The 17,454-nt window shown below is 53.6% G+C and overlaps 7 protein-coding genes across 7 annotated transcripts; 4 read left to right on the top strand and 3 right to left on the bottom strand.

Moving 5' to 3' along the window:
• Positions 1-15: 15 nt before the first annotated feature.
• On the top strand, positions 16-3,294 carry EJ05DRAFT_504212 (cation efflux protein; the record flags this gene model as incomplete). Its single annotated transcript, XM_033747529.1, has 3 exons — positions 16-361; positions 512-810; positions 1,594-3,294. 3 exons carry the CDS (start codon positions 16-18, stop codon positions 3,292-3,294), a joined length of 2,346 nt encoding a protein of 781 aa, XP_033596550.1.
• A 523-nt stretch (positions 3,295-3,817) lies between these two features.
• EJ05DRAFT_456920 (mitochondrial thiamine pyrophosphate carrier 1) lies at positions 3,818-5,176 on the bottom strand. The gene is made up of 2 exons (XM_033742513.1): positions 4,957-5,176; positions 3,818-4,905 (listed from the first exon to the last, which is right to left on the bottom strand). The coding sequence occupies exons 1-2, from the start codon at positions 4,987-4,989 to the stop codon at positions 3,979-3,981; spliced, it is 960 nt and encodes a 319-aa protein (XP_033596549.1). The 5' UTR covers positions 4,990-5,176; the 3' UTR covers positions 3,818-3,978.
• A 659-nt stretch (positions 5,177-5,835) lies between these two features.
• EJ05DRAFT_443922 (Clavaminate synthase-like protein) lies at positions 5,836-7,123 on the top strand (the record flags this gene model as incomplete). Its single annotated transcript, XM_033742100.1, has 2 exons — positions 5,836-6,413; positions 6,466-7,123. The coding sequence occupies 2 exons, from the start codon at positions 5,836-5,838 to the stop codon at positions 7,121-7,123; spliced, it is 1,236 nt and encodes a 411-aa protein (XP_033596548.1).
• A 95-nt stretch (positions 7,124-7,218) lies between these two features.
• EJ05DRAFT_148562 (uncharacterized protein) lies at positions 7,219-8,442 on the top strand. The gene is made up of 2 exons (XM_033739298.1): positions 7,219-7,473; positions 7,546-8,442. The coding sequence occupies exons 1-2, from the start codon at positions 7,440-7,442 to the stop codon at positions 8,388-8,390; spliced, it is 879 nt and encodes a 292-aa protein (XP_033596547.1). The 5' UTR covers positions 7,219-7,439; the 3' UTR covers positions 8,391-8,442.
• Positions 8,443-8,483: 41 nt separating this feature from the next.
• Positions 8,484-10,674, bottom strand: EJ05DRAFT_541231 (uncharacterized protein). Its single transcript, XM_033749647.1, has 2 exons — positions 10,458-10,674; positions 8,484-10,403 (listed from the first exon to the last, which is right to left on the bottom strand). The coding sequence occupies exons 1-2, from the start codon at positions 10,613-10,615 to the stop codon at positions 8,495-8,497; spliced, it is 2,067 nt and encodes a 688-aa protein (XP_033596546.1). The 5' UTR covers positions 10,616-10,674; the 3' UTR covers positions 8,484-8,494.
• Positions 10,675-11,461: 787 nt separating this feature from the next.
• On the top strand, positions 11,462-12,828 carry EJ05DRAFT_443876 (WLM-domain-containing protein; the record flags this gene model as incomplete). Its single annotated transcript, XM_033742097.1, has 3 exons — positions 11,462-11,745; positions 11,805-12,310; positions 12,413-12,828. The coding sequence occupies 3 exons, from the start codon at positions 11,462-11,464 to the stop codon at positions 12,826-12,828; spliced, it is 1,206 nt and encodes a 401-aa protein (XP_033596545.1).
• Positions 12,829-14,725: 1,897 nt separating this feature from the next.
• On the bottom strand, positions 14,726-16,623 carry EJ05DRAFT_489358 (uncharacterized protein; the record flags this gene model as incomplete). Its single annotated transcript, XM_033745781.1, has 5 exons — positions 14,726-15,275; positions 15,346-15,710; positions 16,022-16,141; positions 16,178-16,233; positions 16,605-16,623. 5 exons carry the CDS (start codon positions 16,621-16,623, stop codon positions 14,726-14,728), a joined length of 1,110 nt encoding a protein of 369 aa, XP_033596544.1.
• Between the last annotated feature and the right edge of the window lie 831 nt (positions 16,624-17,454).

Genomic DNA, 17,454 nt, shown 5'->3' with positions numbered 1-17,454 from the left:
TAGAGCAACTAGCCGATGTTAGACACACTCGACGGCGGTGGCGAGACGCACAATGCCGCGCCAGCAGTAGTAGAACCGACGACACACGACGAAGCAGACAAAATCTTCGACGCTACCGCTATTACTGAACCTGAGCAAGGTCAAGGTCATGAGCTCGAAGCAACAGAACTGCGCTCCCTCGACGCTGGCATAGTGAGGCAACGAGGCGTTAGTACTAATACTGAAGCAAGCGAGCCAACACGTGCATCTCCACCAACCGCAAACAGAAAAAGAGCGTGGCAGTGGCACGATGGCATAACGGCATTCTGGAGAAGACAGGTCAGCGTCGTCGTCGGGGCAGATGCGAGACGCGACCATCTCGGTACGTACGAACGTCCGGGCGATCCAAGCACGCACGCGAATGTCACTCCTAGCATACCATGATACCACCCACCATAGCACCATACACCACATACCAGCACTAGCACACACAATCTTAGCATCCGCAGGGACACAGGGCTGACGCAGCGAGGGCACATCCAAGCAGCACTGGAACGAACATTCCTGGCATATGTACGCACCAGCGTCGCGCTGTCCATGACATCCGTGATCACGGCGCAGATGTTCCGACTGCAGCACTCGATCAAGCCGGACGCAGAGTTTGGCTTCTACAAGGTGGGCAAGGCGCTGGCGGCGACGTTCCAGGCGGCGGCGCTGGTGGTCGTGCTTGTGGGCGCGTATCGGTTCTGGCGTCAGCAGAATGCGCTGGTCCGGGGCAAGGTGTATGCGCGCGGCTGGGAGCTGATGGTGGTGTTTGGCATGCTCGTTCTGGTAAGTTTTTTTTTTCTTTCTTTCTTCTCTTCCTGATCGCGATCGGAGACCTGGGGGGGACAGAATGAGATTTGTTGATGTGAGCTGATGGTTAATGTGTTGAATGGGTGGATTTAGCTTGGACTGGCGTTGTTTGCGATCACGGTCGGAGTGGGTATCCGGAGAGAGGCGAGGCGAGCTGGGTGAAACGGGCGAAGTGAGTTCATGGCAACGAGACTGGGAAGATGCTGGGGTCGGAGGATAAAGACAAGGAGTGGTTCTGGTATAAAGTCTAAAAGGACGCTTGTTTATTGAAATGAGGACTCCGAAACGTTGAATTTGAGGGCACGGAGAAAAGCCCGCCCTGTGCCATGTCCGTAGGAAGGTATTTCGGAGACAGTCTGTGTGTGAAATTCGGGTTTTATAGGTAATATCGATATATATAAAGTATAGAATTGCCATCCGTCGTGTGGGATCTGGGACTTGGGTGTGTTTTACTTTGTTGGTGTTCTTGTCGTTGCCTGAGGTTTAGTCTTACAGCCTGAGGTGTCTTTGCATTCTTTCCCAATCTGCCGGCAGCAAACGACGCAAGAGGCAACGAAACGGTTTTTTCCATTTTCGGCAGGATCCACCGACAGCCCACACAGGTCGCAGCTGCCCCCAATACGTTCATTCGTAAGGGAGGGGCTACCTTAGCGGCTTCCAGGGCTTGTCATTCATTAGAGGCTCTTTTCGCACCTCCGAACGTTACACATACATACTCCAACTACTCACGTCACTGCTCTGCTGCATTCCAGCCCACAGTCCGACAATCAGCACATATCCAATCACGGTTTTCCCTCTACTACACTGACTGCTGCTGATCATCTCCTCCGTCAATTTATCCCGATATCGCCCCTCCCCGCCGCCATGGGACTCTCCAAGTCCACGCGCATGCAGATACTGCTGGCCATCGATGTGGCTTTCTTCCTTCTCGAGATTATCGTTGGTTATGCCGTCCATTCGCTAGCTCTGGTCGCCGATTCCTTCCACATGCTGAACGATATACTTACACTCGTCGTGGGTTTGTGGGCCGTCAAGGCCGCCCAGAAAGATAGATCAAGCTCTTTTACATATGGATGGAAGCGAGCAGAAACACTGGGTGCGCTCGTGAATGGCGTCTTCCTCGTCGCGTTGTGTATGAGTATCGTCCTGGACGCGATACAGCGCTTCGTGGAGCCGCAAGAGGTGCAGAAGCCAATGCTGGTCATGATCGTTGGCTGTTTCGGACTGGCCAGCAACGTCGTTGGCCTCTTCCTCTTTCACGATCACGGACATTCGCATGGAGATGCGGGCCACAGCCATGATAGCCATGGGATTGCCGAGGAAGGCCACAGGCATGCGCATGCGCATTCACACGACGCCGAGACCGATGCTGTTGCAGACGAAAGCGGACGAATTGTGGACGTCCTTCCAAGTACACGCGTGGCAGGATATGGGACCGCCAGCCAACCGAAAGATATCTCGTGGGATATCAAGGACACGCCGTCCAAATCGAATCCATCCGCATATCTACATGGAAGAACCAAGTCCGGCTCGATCCATCCTGGTTCCCTCCGTCACGACTTTCTTGTGGAGGCAGAGCAGATTCTGCACCCGGGCTCAGGTCAAGCTGACTCTGACGCTGCCTCGTCCGAGGCTGATTCCGAAGATGCCGAGGACAACGAACAGTCTGGTCTGTTGAACAAGGCAAAGTCACACGCCCACTCACACAGTCATGTCAAGAAGTCTGGAGCCGATCACAAGAAGCACCACCACTCTCAACCAAAGAAAAAGGGCAAAGGAGGCCACGGCCATTCTCATGGGGATCTCAACATGCGCGGCGTCTTTCTTCACGTACTCGGCGATGCTCTCGGCAATGTCGGAGTAATTGCGTCTGCCCTCATCATCTGGCTCACTCGATACAAGTGGCGATTCTACGCTGATCCGGCCATATCTCTCGTTATTACCCTAATTATTCTGCATACAGCCATCCCTCTTTGCAAAGCCGCATCTCGCATCCTTCTCCAAGCTACTCCCGAGTCTGTCGATGTGGAGAAACTCCAGGAAGACATTGAGACCCTCGAAGGTGTTCTCAGCGCACACGACATCCATGTCTGGCAACTCAGCGACACAACGCTGATTGCCTCTCTCCATGTCCAGGTCGCTTTCAACTTCCGCGGACAAGGCAGCCAACGCTACATGCAGCTTGCGCGAGAGATACGTGAATGCCTACACGGCTTCGGCATCCACTCGTCGACGATCCAACCCGAGTTCTATAACGACGGCGGGCCCGGCTCAGTCGATCCGATCGAGGACAACATCAGCGAAGCAAGCGACGGCATGAACAACAGCAGCAGGCAGGTTAGCAAGCAAAATAGCCTAACGGAAAGCATGCGCGATTCGTGTCTGCTCGACTGCTGCGACAACAAGAACGTCTGCTGTCCACCTGAGAACAAGCAGAATTCCGGCAGCAAGGACCGGTGATTTTCAAGTCTTTCTTTCTCATCTATGACCTTTTCACTCTCGCATAACCTTTCTGTAGCACGGCGGGCGGGAAGGCTACAGAAAGCGGCGTTTGGGTCTTTCTATCTTATGCAGGGGAGTAGCGTAGCATTTTCGGCCTCGAGTATCGAAGATACGATACCGGACGGCCTTTTCTTTTACGAGATAGAGTGCTTGGAGTTGGCACTCTTTCTTATGCGGGGAGCGTGGTGGTAGTGGCTTTCTCGTTTCGTTTCTTTTTGTGTGTGCATCGCTCTCTCTCTCACCACGCCAACGGGGCTTTTCTCCTATTCTTTTTTGTTTGTTTGTAGACTAATTGGATGTTGTTTTGCGGGGGTTTTTGGGCAGACATGAGGTTGGTGGATAGAGAGCTAGTCAGTCTGGAAGGTGTACGATGAGATAGATGGGTGTGTGTATGCTAGCATTCGGTTCGTTGATGAAATGAATGAATGAAGTGAATTAACCAAGTTTTTGAAGTACCGTGGTTGAGAATTTTTCGTATGTTATATTATCAGTATATTTTGTGATTGTAATGAGGGGGTATCATATGAAATGGAAAAGGATAGGCCAGCGTCTACTGTCTGTCTATATGTCCTGCCGAGCTGGTCTATGTGTATGACTGACTGACTGACTGACTGACATGTCGCGCTGTACCGCCTCCCTACACTACGCACTGCCATGCGACACAATCTCATCCGCCTTCAACAGCAGTGCCATCGTGCGCTCATACGTCCACATCGTGACCGCACTCGCCGGCGCCGCCTTCAGCAGACTGACGCTCAACCCACGATACAAGCCCCTGACGCCCTCCCTCACCACAACCGCACGCACCGTCCCCAGCACACCCCGATACTCAGGCAGCATATCACCATGCACATACCGACCCCTCGTCGGCCCTTGCACCTGCAGCCTCTTCCGCACCGTATCCAGCGGGAACACAGCCGTCTTGCTCGCCACACTCGCCACCACGCCCGCCGCCGCATCCCCGCTGCCCCCCGGCAACTCCAGCCCGCCCAGCACGCCCTTTAGCGCCTCGTACCCGGCGAAGAAAAGCCCCATGTACGGCACCACCTGGCCTACGCCCGCCGCCCACCCGCGGAAAAACCCGCCCTTGCCTTCCTGCGCGTGGATCTCGCGCACTGCCGCTGCGATCCCGGCGTAGACGCGCGTTGTGCCTTGTGCTGCGAAGCGCGTGCGCAGCAGGTCGAGCGGGTATGTTGCTGTGGTTGCGACGCTGCCGGCTACGCCGCCGGCGATGAAGCTGGCGGCTGTGTCTGGGAGGGTGAGGCGTGTGGGCAGGGCGGCGAGGGCGGAGTGGGTGTGTTTGTAGACTGTGAATTGGACGGCGCCGTAGCTTATGTAGAGGGCTTCGGCGGGCATGTTGCCTTTCCAGAGGGCGGTGATGCCCTCGTGTTTGAGCAGGTGTGTGAGGGTGGAGCGTAGGGTTGTGCTGCTGCTTCTGCTGCTACTTGTGGTGGAGGGCGCGTGGGGTTGGAGTTGGAGGCGGATTTTCAGGACGTCGAGGGGCGCGATGGCGAAGCGGGAGACGAGGCCTGCTGTGGCGCCTGCCAGGAGGACTTGTGTGCGTGTGCCCTGGGAGAGAGTGTTAGGTTTGGGAGGGTGGAGGGTGGAGAGAATAGGTACCTCATCTTTGAGTTGGGTTACGGCTTGCGACATGCATCAAGGAGCTGGTGTGGAAAGGCTGAGAATGAGGAATGCGGTCGCGTGTGCGAGGAGGACTGGGGAGGAGTGGAAGGCGTAGGAGTTGTATGACTATTTGGAAGAAGAATGAACGCTCTGTGCGGTGCTGATGTTGTTTCTGGAAACTATTGATAGTGGTGGTTGGGAACCATTGATATGAAGTGTATTATACTTTTTAATAATTAATTAATTAATGCCCGAAGTCAGCCCTGACGTCGGACGTTAACTCCGAGTTCTGGTCGCTGTCCTGCCTTAGCGCGTCCCCTCTCCCTTCACTAAAGTCTTCAGGACTCCACACTGCGCAATTGGGATCTTTCCCCCTCTTCACTCTCCTGATGCATCATTCGGTCAAGGGACGGCTCAGCTTGCCCAGATGGAGCAATTTCTGGGTCCCGAGGCGGCGGCGCTGGGCCTCGCTTGGTCTGGTCTGGCTTGAGTTTCTATTCGCACGTGCATAGACAATACTTGCACCTGCATTATCGCCCAAGAGCGTACAAAGTGAGGGGTTCGGTTGATACAAACTCGGGAGTAGTGGTATTTTGACAAGACCTTACTATCATCTTGCAATAGTTGTAGAATAGCCAGTCCTCTGCAGCGCCTTTGGCCATGCTGTCCTTGCGTGCGACATCAAGGGGCGCATGCCGAGTGTTAGCTCGGCTAAGCAGTAGACATGGAAGAGCAAGGCTTCTGAACACGAGGTGGTGTTTGGCTGGTCACGAAGGAAGACGGCTATATTCTGGTCAACAGAACACCAGTCCCGTCGTGACATATAGGGAATTCTACCAATCCAAGGGTCAAGGTGCCGCACCCTCTGGTCAAACGATGAGCAAAGAGAGCTTCACCCTGAACGACCGCATCCATCTGCGGGACAGCTGTATATGTCCAAAGTGTATCCACCCGTCGACGAGGCAGAAGGAATTCCAGACCTGTGACATACCACAAGACATTCAGATCCGAGACCTACACGTGTCTCCTCGGGGCATAACGATCAAGTGGGCTCCAGAGGTTCCCGGGTATAGCGAAGACCACGAAACGGAGCTTTCGCAAGCTTTTCTTCAAGAGGTCGCTGGGGTGAAGGCGCAATTGGATGATGGCGCATATGTCGACCGGCAAACGACATGGGACAGGGAGACCATCACCAAGAATAATCTGTGGTTGGACTACAACGACTACATTGAGGAAGACGAGATCTTATACGAGGCCATCAAGCATGTCCACAAATATGGTCTCCTATTCCTACGCAGCGTGCCAGACGATGAGACTGCAGTAGAGCGGATTGTTGGACGAATGGGCCGGCTGCACGACACATTTTACGGGCGGACGTGGGACGTCAAGTCCATTCCAAACTCCAAGAATGTTGCCTACACACAGCAGTTTCTAGGCCTGCATATGGATTTACTGTAAGTGCTTGGAGACGATGCTGTCCTGTCATTTCTGATACCTCAATTCCAGATACACGACCAACCCACCCCATCTACAGTTCCTCCATTCTCTACGTGCGCGTGCGCCAGGGGGCAATTCTCTGTTCAGTGACTCCTATCGTGCGGCCGAAACCATGTATCTGCACCACCGCAAGCTGTTCCACGTCCTGTGCAACTTCCCCGTGCAGTACCACTATCACAACGACTCGCAGCACTATTACTACACACGATACACTTTCGAACGACGCCCTTTCCCACTGCTCCCACCATCGCTAGACCCAGCCTCAGGAGAAGAAGGAGGTACTACGGCCAACATATCCAAAGTCAACTGGTCCCCGCCATTCCAAGCACCATTCTCCATGGCGAGCGACTACGCACCTGCCCAGCCACAGGGCTCCCGACCCACACTGGCCGAGTATCTGGAGGCAGCGAAGAAGTTCAACGAGCTGATTACGGCAGAGGAGAATCTGTTCGAGTACAGGCTACAGGAAGGCGACTGTGTCGTCTTCGACAACAGGCGCACGCTGCACGCACGGCGAGAGTTTGATGCCAGTAAAGGGGAGCGCTGGCTGAAAGGCGCATATCTATCCGATGATGCCTTCTACAGTCGATATAGGGTCCTGGAGGAGATGTTTGACGGTCAGTGGGTCGAGGACGGGCGGGTGCGGCACCCGGTTGAAACATTGTAGTGATATAAGACATACGCCTTGGCATGTGGCATTTCGATATATCACCTTCACAGCGGAATAGTTTGAATATCATGATGTCCATCACTAGCTCCGCTCAGCTCAACTCACTCTGACTGAATCCTCCCATGCTCACCTCAGCACACGCTAAATCCACCTAGCTCTGCAGAGCATCCTATCAGCTGTGGCACAACATCTATATAACAACCCTCCCATCCTCCTTCCTCAAAGCCTCATCCCATCATCAACACCTCCCCCTCCCATCCTCTCATCTCCCCCCTTACAACCAACCCTCCTCTCCCTCCCACCTCTTCCAAATATGCCCATCCCATTCTTCTCCCCACCCACACCAACAACCCCCTCCCCGCTCCCCTCCCGCTACACAATCCGCCCCATCCCCACCACCCACCATTCCTGGGCCGCCGCCATCGTCGCCCACTCAAACGTCTTCCACTCCCCCCTCTTCGCCAACGTCTACCCACTCGCCCAGCCCGCCCGCTACACCGCCACTCTACGCGCCCTAGACTACCTCATCGCCCACCAGCTCGCCCACGGCACCTCGCTAGGCGTGTACGATACCGAGTATCAGTACCGAACCGATGAGGCGCGACGGGTAGAGGGTTTGTTCTACGATGATGCTGGTGCTGAGGCCACTGTTGAAGGCAAAGGTGAAAGCGGTGCCGGCGAGGGTGCAGCAGAGCACAAAGACGCCAGCACAACCGCCCTGCACACAATGGACTTTCCCCTCGTCAGCGTCGCCATGGCCTACGACGCTTCTCGGCCGCTGGACCCTGCGAAACTAGCCCCGCTCATGGAAGCACTGCCTTGTTTCGCGCCTATCGTGCATGAGCTGGACGCGCGCACGCCCGCTGCGTTGGCGCCGTGGACGTTTGTCCCTTCGGAGCCGGAGGCGGAAGGAGAGAAGAAAGAAGACGAGCGAGAGAATGAGGGTGCGGAAACATTGGTAACGTCGGGCCGGGTGCTGATGCGACAGGCGACGTCGACACGGCGCGATTATGAGGGCTTGGGACTGATGAAGGGGCTTGCGCGGTATATGATGCTGGAGGCGGCGCGGTGTGGGTATGAGGAGATTCGGATTGATGCGTTTAATGGGGCGGTGAGGCGGGTGTGGATGGATGCGCCGGCGCCGGCGAGGAGTGTGTTGGTTGCTGGGTTTAATACGCGCGATGTGGAGTGTGAGGGGGACGGGGAGGGAGGGGTGTTTAATGGGGTTGTGTATGATATCTGTCGGATGCAGGTGGTTTTGTGAGGGAGAGAGGGAGAGGGAAAAGGGGGGATTAAGGGGTTTTTTGCACAGGATGGGTATGAGGTTGGTGTAGGGAGATTCTTGGTATATGGTAAAGAGATGGCTATTCAATCGTCGTCGCTCTCGTCTTCTTCAGAGTCAGCGCCGTCATCATTATCATCATCCTCATCTCCGTCTTCATCTTCACCTTCCTCGTCCTCCCCTTCTTGTACGCCGTCTGACCCGCCGTCGACATCCCCATCTTCCGCCTCGACCTCTTCCTCCTCCTCATCCACTCCCCATTCCCCAAGCACGTCCCATCGATCGCCCTTTGCCGCTTTGCTGACGTACTTGACGAATCGCAACACGCCCCTGTCGCGCAGCACAAGACTCATGGTATTCCACCCGGCCCAACTACTGAACAGAATCCCATCATCCTCGTCCGCGCCACTACTGCGATAGACTGCTGGATCAGCCTTCCGCCGATTACCAGCCCCTGTGTGACTCGAACTTTTCGGCCCGCCGTTTGGTATCTCGACTCCATCGTCAGATCCAGCGTCGTCTGGGTCGTCCTCGGCTGCCATGTAGAGCTCGTAGCCACCGATAGACTCTTTCATCTCATCATTTGCCTTCTTCTCCGCGCCGTTAGGCTTGGATGAGCTACCGTTTTCCTTGTTGCGAGGTGGTATCTCATCCTCATCCTCATCCTCCTCGTCGTCCTCGTCTTCACCAGCCCACCCTGTGGAAGGTGTAATGCCAAGACATACCTCCAACTGCGGATCTTCTTCGTCATACGACGTTGCAAGAGAGTAGTCTTTACCTCGGCGGAAACGACGCGCCAGGATATTTGCTTTGTTCAGGGGCAGACCAGTCGCCATAGAGAGCCATTTCTTGAACTCAGGCGACGGGAAGAATGTGTCGATGAGCTCGTCGTATGCTGTCGGCTCACTGGTGTTTGGCTTACTCGGTCTCCTGTACTGGAAGCGCTTCTTGTATGGTGGTCGAGCGACTCCAGCCGCTGCAGCGTCTGTAGAACTCGCAGGCAAATCCTGGTCTGTCCCATCGATAGCTTCTATTTGATCGCGTATCGCTACAGCAAACTTGGGTGATAAGACAGCCACGAGACGGAGAGAGGCGTCTTCCTCAAACTTGTCCTTGAGCTGGTCTACAACGTCTGGAACGAGGTAATTTGGATTCATGAATCTGAGGAGGAATGTCAATTCGTCCTCGGTCCAGTCATCATCGGCACCGGTGCTATCACTTTTTTTCTCCGACTCTTTCCATGCCGGTTGCGGCAAGTCAAACTTGTCCGACTTCCCCTGGAGTTGTTGAAGCGAACTGCGTTCAGCAAGCTTCTCTTCTAGCCCCTCTTCATAGCCTTCTTCCCCTTGCTGTGGTATGTGAAACCATCCGCTAATGGCCATGCGCACCCGGCCTCCGTCATCTTCATTTAAGCCCTCTGGTTTATGGTATACCTCTTCCACATCATGGAAACTCTCGCCAGGCTGAACTGTGAAGAACGACAATTGATTGAACGCAGGTGGTATCGACACAGTGAAGTCCGCTGTGGGAACTTTCATTTCCGTGCCGTCTTCGCTCCGGCATAATTCGGTGGGGTATAGACGCAACGCACCACCCCATTCTGGCTTCCACGGCCGGTCGGGGTCCAACAAGTACAGGATATAGCTGACGCGACGACTTCCAATGACATCGTCGTGGCATAGGAGGTGACATCCTGGTGTGTATATGTTGACAGCCATGTCCGTCTTCACGCCGCTCAATGGCCCAGAGCCTGTAACCGAAGCTATGTATTTGCGGAAGGCTGACGAGTACATCGCATCGCGGAGGGTCAGAAGTGACGGCAACAGCTTCAGTGAGGAGTCATCGAGACCGTCGAGGTTCGCCAGGTCTCCCGACTGGTGGATTCTGTATATGTCTGTCTCCTTGGGTGTGAAGGAGATGTTGTTGCGAATCTCTTGTCGAACGTCGCGGAGCAGGTCAGTGCTGATAAGGTCTGATATGACGCCATGTTTGTATCTGAATGCAGTTTGTCAGTCTACAGGGGTATGCGACCTGATAACGCCTACGTACGGTTGCGAATTGACATAGGCGGATTGATATATGTTCAAGGTATCGGCTTCGAACAATCCAGTGCGGAAGTGCTTATGAGCTTCAGAATCTGATATGGCTCGCTTCTTCGACGGCGCGGCGCCATTGACGGCATGGTCAATCTCAGTTTTACGCTTCATGTTATTGATGAGGATTGGAAGATACAAAAATATATGAAGCTGGACACAAATTACGCGTGGATATTCATTCTGCCAGACGAATTTGTGGTGTCTGTGCTAGCCCCGGTCAAAGAAATAATAGTGGGTCATTTGCCGACACCAAACCAAAATAGATTTTAGCGCCAGCCTTATTTCTGTGCATGATAGTTTCTCAGCCGCAATGCCACATCTACGCATAATGTAGGAAGCCTCAGGCCAATACGGATTTCGCAGTCTGACAGCCTTCTTTCATACGTCTTTCTTTGTTTCTTTCGCCTGTCTGCTCCGACCCCTCTTCTGCTATAATGAAGAGCCCAAGACTTCGATAGTACTTCAAACGCTCCGGCACTTACGACTCCCTCGGGCGATCATGTACACGACGCGTCATGCGTCTTCAGGCTTCCACTAATACCGCCACTGCATATGCGTCTCGAACCATCTTATATGCTTAATCGTCGTCCACCTCAGCGTTGAGAATTACTGTCGCGCTCTAAGGAGACAAGTACAGTCACATGCACGAGGAGTTTGCTCACCTCAGGTATTTTCTCGGGCCCAGCACTGATCTGTCAGCCGGAGACGTATCTGGCATCTTCGCGCATCCACAACACGTTGCACGTGCCAGCCTTAACAAAAGCTCTATTCACAGTTCTGGGTATCTCTGTTTGGCTCGTAGCGCGGAGTTGAACACCCGGGCCGTGACGTTGACTAGCCTCATATCAAAAAGGACGAGATCCGCTGTCGTCCCTCCCCCCAACTAGTTTCCAGTAGCGGACCCTGAAATAACAAATTAACACATCGACACGACCCCAGGACACTATCAGGCTCGTTATGAGGGAGATAGACGCCCATTTTGATGCCTATGAGCATCTACAAGGATTCCCACGCGAAGATGAGGCCCTACACCTTCTCCGCAGGGCGGCCTCTCTCGTCAAGCCTATCATGCGTAAGCGCGGCTGGAAGATAGGTACACTGGCCGAATTCTATCCCGACGACCCACATCTTCAAGGCCTGAATATCAACAAGACGCAGCGAATATTCCTCAGACTTCGCTCAGGGCATAGGAGAGATGCCTTTCTGGTCTTGGAAGTCATTGTGGATACGCTGCTTCACGAGTAAGTCTGCTTCTTAGTCCAAAGCATCTCACACACGTAGATGCTCAAGATTATTCCAGGCTGTCTCATATCGTGTGGGGTCCTCACGATCACAATTTCCAGAGACTGTGGGATGAACTCAGAGACGAGCATCAGGCTCTCCTCCTGAAGGGATATACAGGAGAGTATTTCCTCTCAGAGGGCAAAGTACTCGGTGGGAAGCGAGTACCTCTGGACGAGCTGCGCCGACGCGCGAGAGAGGCGGCCGTCAAACGCATCAACCGCTCCAAAGGCTCCGGGCACTCCGGACAGCGCCTTGGCGGCAGCACGGGTGTGCGTGGAAACGACATGCGACAAGTGATTGCGGATGCGGCGCTTCGCAGAAACAAGATGACGAATGGCTGCGGTGCTGGCAGCGCAGAGGTGCAGAAACAAGCCACCGAGCAGTCACGCACAGCTGGGTTCCGAACGAAAGCAGAGGAGGACGATGCAAATGACCTAGCTATCTCGAACGCTTTGATCGAGCTGATGGAAATGGAGGAGGAAGAGAAGCTTCACCGACTTATGGCGCCAGGTACAGAAGGGGGTCTGGGCTGGACGAAGGAGGGGGGACTATCATTTGGGGATTCTTCGACATCATACCCCCCTCCACCGCAGGCGGTGCTGTCAAGACAGGACTCTGTACGAGTACGAGATGACAGACCCCTGAGTCGACTGGTAGTCGGCGACAACAATCGTCAAGGCCCCCGGCCCAGCTCATCTCGTCAATCCTCGTTCCAGTCTACACATTTCACGCCATCAAACTACAGTTCACCTAATGTAGGCACAAGCACACCGATCGCCAGCTGGGCATGCGAAGTATGCACGCTCGTAAACCCCAGCAACTTTCTGTGCTGCGATGCCTGTGGCGTGGAGAGACCCGTCAACATATCAGACCAGATACACAGGCAAGCGGCCATGCCATCAGCCTCCGATTATGAATCCCTAGTGCGGCAGGCCGCTAGCAGTAAACCCCTGGGCTGGAACTGTGATCGATGTGGCTCGTTTATGGATACTCAATGGTGGACATGTTCTGCATGCGGGCTTATGAAGGCTCAATCATAGGGTGTAGATGGCGTTGATATACCCCAGGGGGAACAGAGTACTGTCATGAAATGGTGGGAACCAGAACCATGTATTGGCATCCTTGGTACGAATACGATAAATGATAGTGCCTATGCTCCAGATCTACGCCTCTTGCTTGAACCCTTCGATTCAGACCTTGCTTCACATCACATTGTGGACCCAGGAGCTCGAATCCTCACACTAGATACTATTGATAGCATCCTCCAGCACCACGCCCACGTATGTCCCTGCTTTGCCTTCCCAATCACCTCCATCATGTCAATCCCACTCCGTGATTCTCCACCACATGAATCAGTAACATCGCACACCACAGCCCCAGGGCGTTCAGACCTGCATACATCTCCCAGTAGCAGCGAATTACATGCCCAACGCCCCACACATCCAGGGAGCCATCACAGATGGTGGAAACCTAATCTCGCATGACGCTGAGCCATGCAGACGGCATCTCGCTGCATCTCGCGCCGTATCACGCACGTGCATACATACATACATACATACATACATACACACTGACCACCTCGTTGCGGCCCGAATGGATCGGACCAGATGAGATCTCGAGGCTCTATCTAGATCGTAACGCCACATTGGCACGAGCGAGCGGGATCAGGGTTCCAGGACGGCTTATGTCTCCGCGGAGGAGGATGCAGGAACGGCATCGGTCGCCTTTCCCCGCGAGCAATGCGTCGTGTCGCTTGACCCGAAGAGGTAAATTCACAGCATGTGCATGACAGTGTGGCGCGGTGATAGTCGATGAACGATGTTGAAAAGAGAGATCTCAGGGCCCTCCTCGGCCGTGGGAAAGAAAGGAGAGGGGGGGGATCATTCGCACTTGATCCCACATGCATCCCACGCTCACTCGTTTAGATCAGATGCTCGATTACGTATGGCCGTCTGTCATTTACAGAGCAGTAGTTCTATGATCTTGAGTGACGCACGGATGCTGCACGAAATGGATAGCGGCGATCCATAGATCGGAGATAGCAGCGATCTCCACGTTGGCGGGAAGGTCTTTGGGCGCCTACACTCCCGATTCACCATTCTTGACTAGACGAATCATGAAAAAATTCTGCCCAACCCCAGGTCACCTAAAATCCTAGAAATTTCAGCCCTGTGTTACCGACGGTCGGGGTTTCATGTGCCAGTACCTGGGGACTGGCTCGGATACATGCTTGTCCGGCAGTGGAGCGGGTAGGGCCGTTCAAGATCGTCGTTGCAAGGTCCGGGCTGCTCCTGGATGGACCCTTGAAGTATCGTCTTGGGCGATCTTGATGATGTCTATCACGAACTCTGTCTAGCCTCACTAGCAATTCGGAATCCTGCGCACTGCGCTTTTCAGGTATAATATAAGAGCATATGAGCTTGGTTTGGTGGCGTCCATCGCCTCTGCCGTCTGTGTGGCTGACTTGGGCGTTGTCTGATTTACGTTTGGGGGTATAGCTATTGGGCTGAAGCCGTTGACTAGCTGAGATCGATGGCAACTCCAAATAGGCTATATTTTCAGGGTCTAAGATCGGAGCCCGCCAAGATCAGAGTTAGATACTCATCCAACCGTTGAGGGTATCATAAACGCTTCCCATTCGTGGGAAAACTGCATGCTAGAAATACAAGTCTACTTTTGGGGGTTTGCGATGATGTGCGGACTATTCAACCGATTAAAGCCACTTGCTGACAGTGGTTGTCAGCAGGTGACCATGGAAGCCAATATCAGGATTCCGTGGGCGGCTGCAATCACTCGTTGTTGAACGAGGGGTGTGGAGACGAGCACAGGAGTGCAGAGATGGTCAGGCCAGCTTTTTCACTCTCCATCCAAGCTTGCCAAGCATCGCAATACCACATGTTCCACCCAAGTGGTCAACATGCCTTTGCCGCAAGAGGCTCAATACCCGCCTCCTCGATTTCCTCTTCCTCCCCTCCCCTTCCTCCCGCCTCGCCAGCGACCTCTGAATTTTCCGCCTCCACGCTCTGTACTCCCTGGGTTCTTCTCCTCTCTTTCTCGTTCTCGCTCTTCCTCTTTTTCTCGCTCCAGCTCTCTTTCCATTCGTTCTCTCTCTATCTCTTCCTTGGACTTCTCGATACGTACTTCGGGTTTTTTGAGATCAAGTGGAAATCTTGGGTGCGCCCCATTCTTACACGACCTCCCGTCTGGGCAGAAGCCAGCCATATAGAATGGACAAATGTTGGCTTTTTTTATGTGTTTGTTTGCGCAATACGGCCCCAACGGACAGAACCCTCGCTCGTAATGTGGACATGTCGGCCGCTTAGAGTCAGGATCGATGTGTAGATATAGACAGTCTTCTCCGTTAGAGCATGTCCCCGTTCGAGAGTAGTATGAGCATTCGGGCATGCGACGCAGATTGTATTCGTGAAGAAACTCGCATGCATCTCCTTTCTTGCAAAGACCTCGAAGCCAATGTTTACAAACAAGACTACAGCCAAAGCCACTGTTAGTTGCTGAAACGGAGTAATGTTTGCCCATGGCCGCATTTTGCCACTTACTTGTTGTAAGAAGACGACGTCTGATGCTTATCTGGGCAGTCTTTCCCTAGTGGGCAATAGCCCTGTTGCTGCGCCTTGCAGACTGGTCGGTTAGGATCGAGACCAAATCGGAATTCACGTTTGAGAAAGTCATTGAACGTAAAGTCAAACGAAGGCGTGGCAGTGTGATGAAGGATCTGTTGAGCCACAAGTCGGCCTGGGGCGACTTCAGCCGCCATGTCTACTTGCTCAGCTGGACCTACACCAGATTGGACAAACGTGTTGTATCCTCGAGACGTGATATCGTGCAAAGCGGAAGAACTAGGACAAGCGGGTCGATACGTAGGAGTGGTCTCAGATCGAGCTATCACAGGATCTAACAGGATCTGGTGGAAGGTTCACAACAGCCGTGCTGAGGTGGAGGAGGTGAGGATACGATAGGTTGGTAGTAGCTAAGGAGGATTCGCGATGACGCAAAGGAGGGCAGCGGGGAGGTAGAGTATCGCTACTATGATTTATGGGCGCATGACCAAGTGTTGCTGCTGGGAAGAGGCCGATGGTAGACGGATGTCAGTGTGATTTGCGACAGTAGTGATAGTGAATACAGCTATTGCACTTTGGACGTAAGAAGCCAATACCAGGTGGCGGTCCGAGTGTAGTACTGATTCTTCCCCGATCCAGTCTATAAAATACGTACTCCTGTCGCGTAGTCACCCTCAATTAGTCTCGGCGGCTGGACGTCCGTGCGTTCCGCTATCGGTCCCCGTCTCAGGCTTTGAAGGCTCGGTCGGGCTCGGGCTGGCACCACCCGTCTTTGCTAAATAAGGCTAAGGAGAACATGTCAACAACAAACCTTTGGGAGACAAATGACGTTGAATAACTCGTCGTCACCTTCGTCTTGACAGCTACCTTATGTCTGATCAGCTACATACTCACTTCGATTGACTATCTGCAATTTGGTGCGCGATAGCTGATCAGATTGTCTAGAGAGTATCCGTCAATCCTCTTGTACCATCTTATTCCCTTCTTGTCTGCTTTCCTCTAACTTAGGCTCGTGTTGATAATTAAAACATATAGCTCCTCATTTCGACCCCCTCCCCCCCCTCCCCCATATTCGTATTCCAACGCCATTTCTCCAGCTAGCGAAGCGTCTTCTCACTTGACCTGGTACTGGCTGTCCCGTGTCCTCACATATTACTACTTGCAGCAGCCTGGTCCTATCGTAGACCGCCAGACCTCTCTTCAGTACCGTATTGAAAGCGTTCAGTCGTGGCGCTTACTGTTGACTTTAGTTGGCATTGTAAGAAGAATGAAGCATGCATTCCGATCCAGCCCGGACCCCATCCATGTCCCTTTATGTCAGCGCCCCCCAAGTCAGTGGCGCGTGCCAGTCTTCTTTGACACTACTTCGTACCGAAGCATTCATTTCGTCGTAGGTCTTTGGGCTTCTTATGGCCCCTGGTCACCAGTGAGCTATCACTTCCGTGCGGCGCCCGTGCAGCTACCAGCATGCTTTGCGGATAGAGCTCCATATTGGGCTGCTGATTGCAATCCTGGTATGGTATGGCAGTTTGTATATGCCAGGATCCACATTGATGCCAGCCTTGCTGTGGTCTACTGCGAGTAACTCCTTGGCAGCAGTACGCCTCCTAACAACGATCCAATCCAGAGACCTTGGCTTGTCTGCCTTACATCTATGACAGATAGCAAACAACGGGGCAGACCATGCGCCGCATCAAGAGTGCCGATCAGTCGGCACCTATTCCAGTCGATCCGCTGTAATACCATCCCATCGGAATGGTTAGGTACAGTCTGGAATGGCTCGGGAGGGCGGGAGCACCTGTGGAAATCTCCTCGCGTGCATTCCCAGTTCAGCAACTTGAGGTTACCCCATTGGAAGCCCTATGGCGTACCCTGCGAGCCGTGTGGTTCGAGTGATGGGACTACAACATGGTACATCAGTCACTCACTTAGACGACGCTAGTCGTTGGCGAGAAACATGTCTAGAGCGGCTCGAAAAATCATCGTCATCTTCTGTTTCGAGTGTCACATTTACCCTTGGACGATATTCATTCAAGCAACTAGCCATCACCACCGCATCCAGAAACCTTCAGGTGCTAGTCCAATCTT

Source organism: Pseudovirgaria hyperparasitica (genome assembly GCF_010093815.1).
Source record: "Pseudovirgaria hyperparasitica strain CBS 121739 unplaced genomic scaffold EJ05scaffold_17, whole genome shotgun sequence".
NCBI classification, from domain to species: domain Eukaryota; kingdom Fungi; phylum Ascomycota; class Dothideomycetes; order Acrospermales; family Acrospermaceae; genus Pseudovirgaria; species Pseudovirgaria hyperparasitica.
Note: the sequence above shows the minus strand (reverse complement) of the source record. Positions and strands in the feature narration are given on the sequence as shown.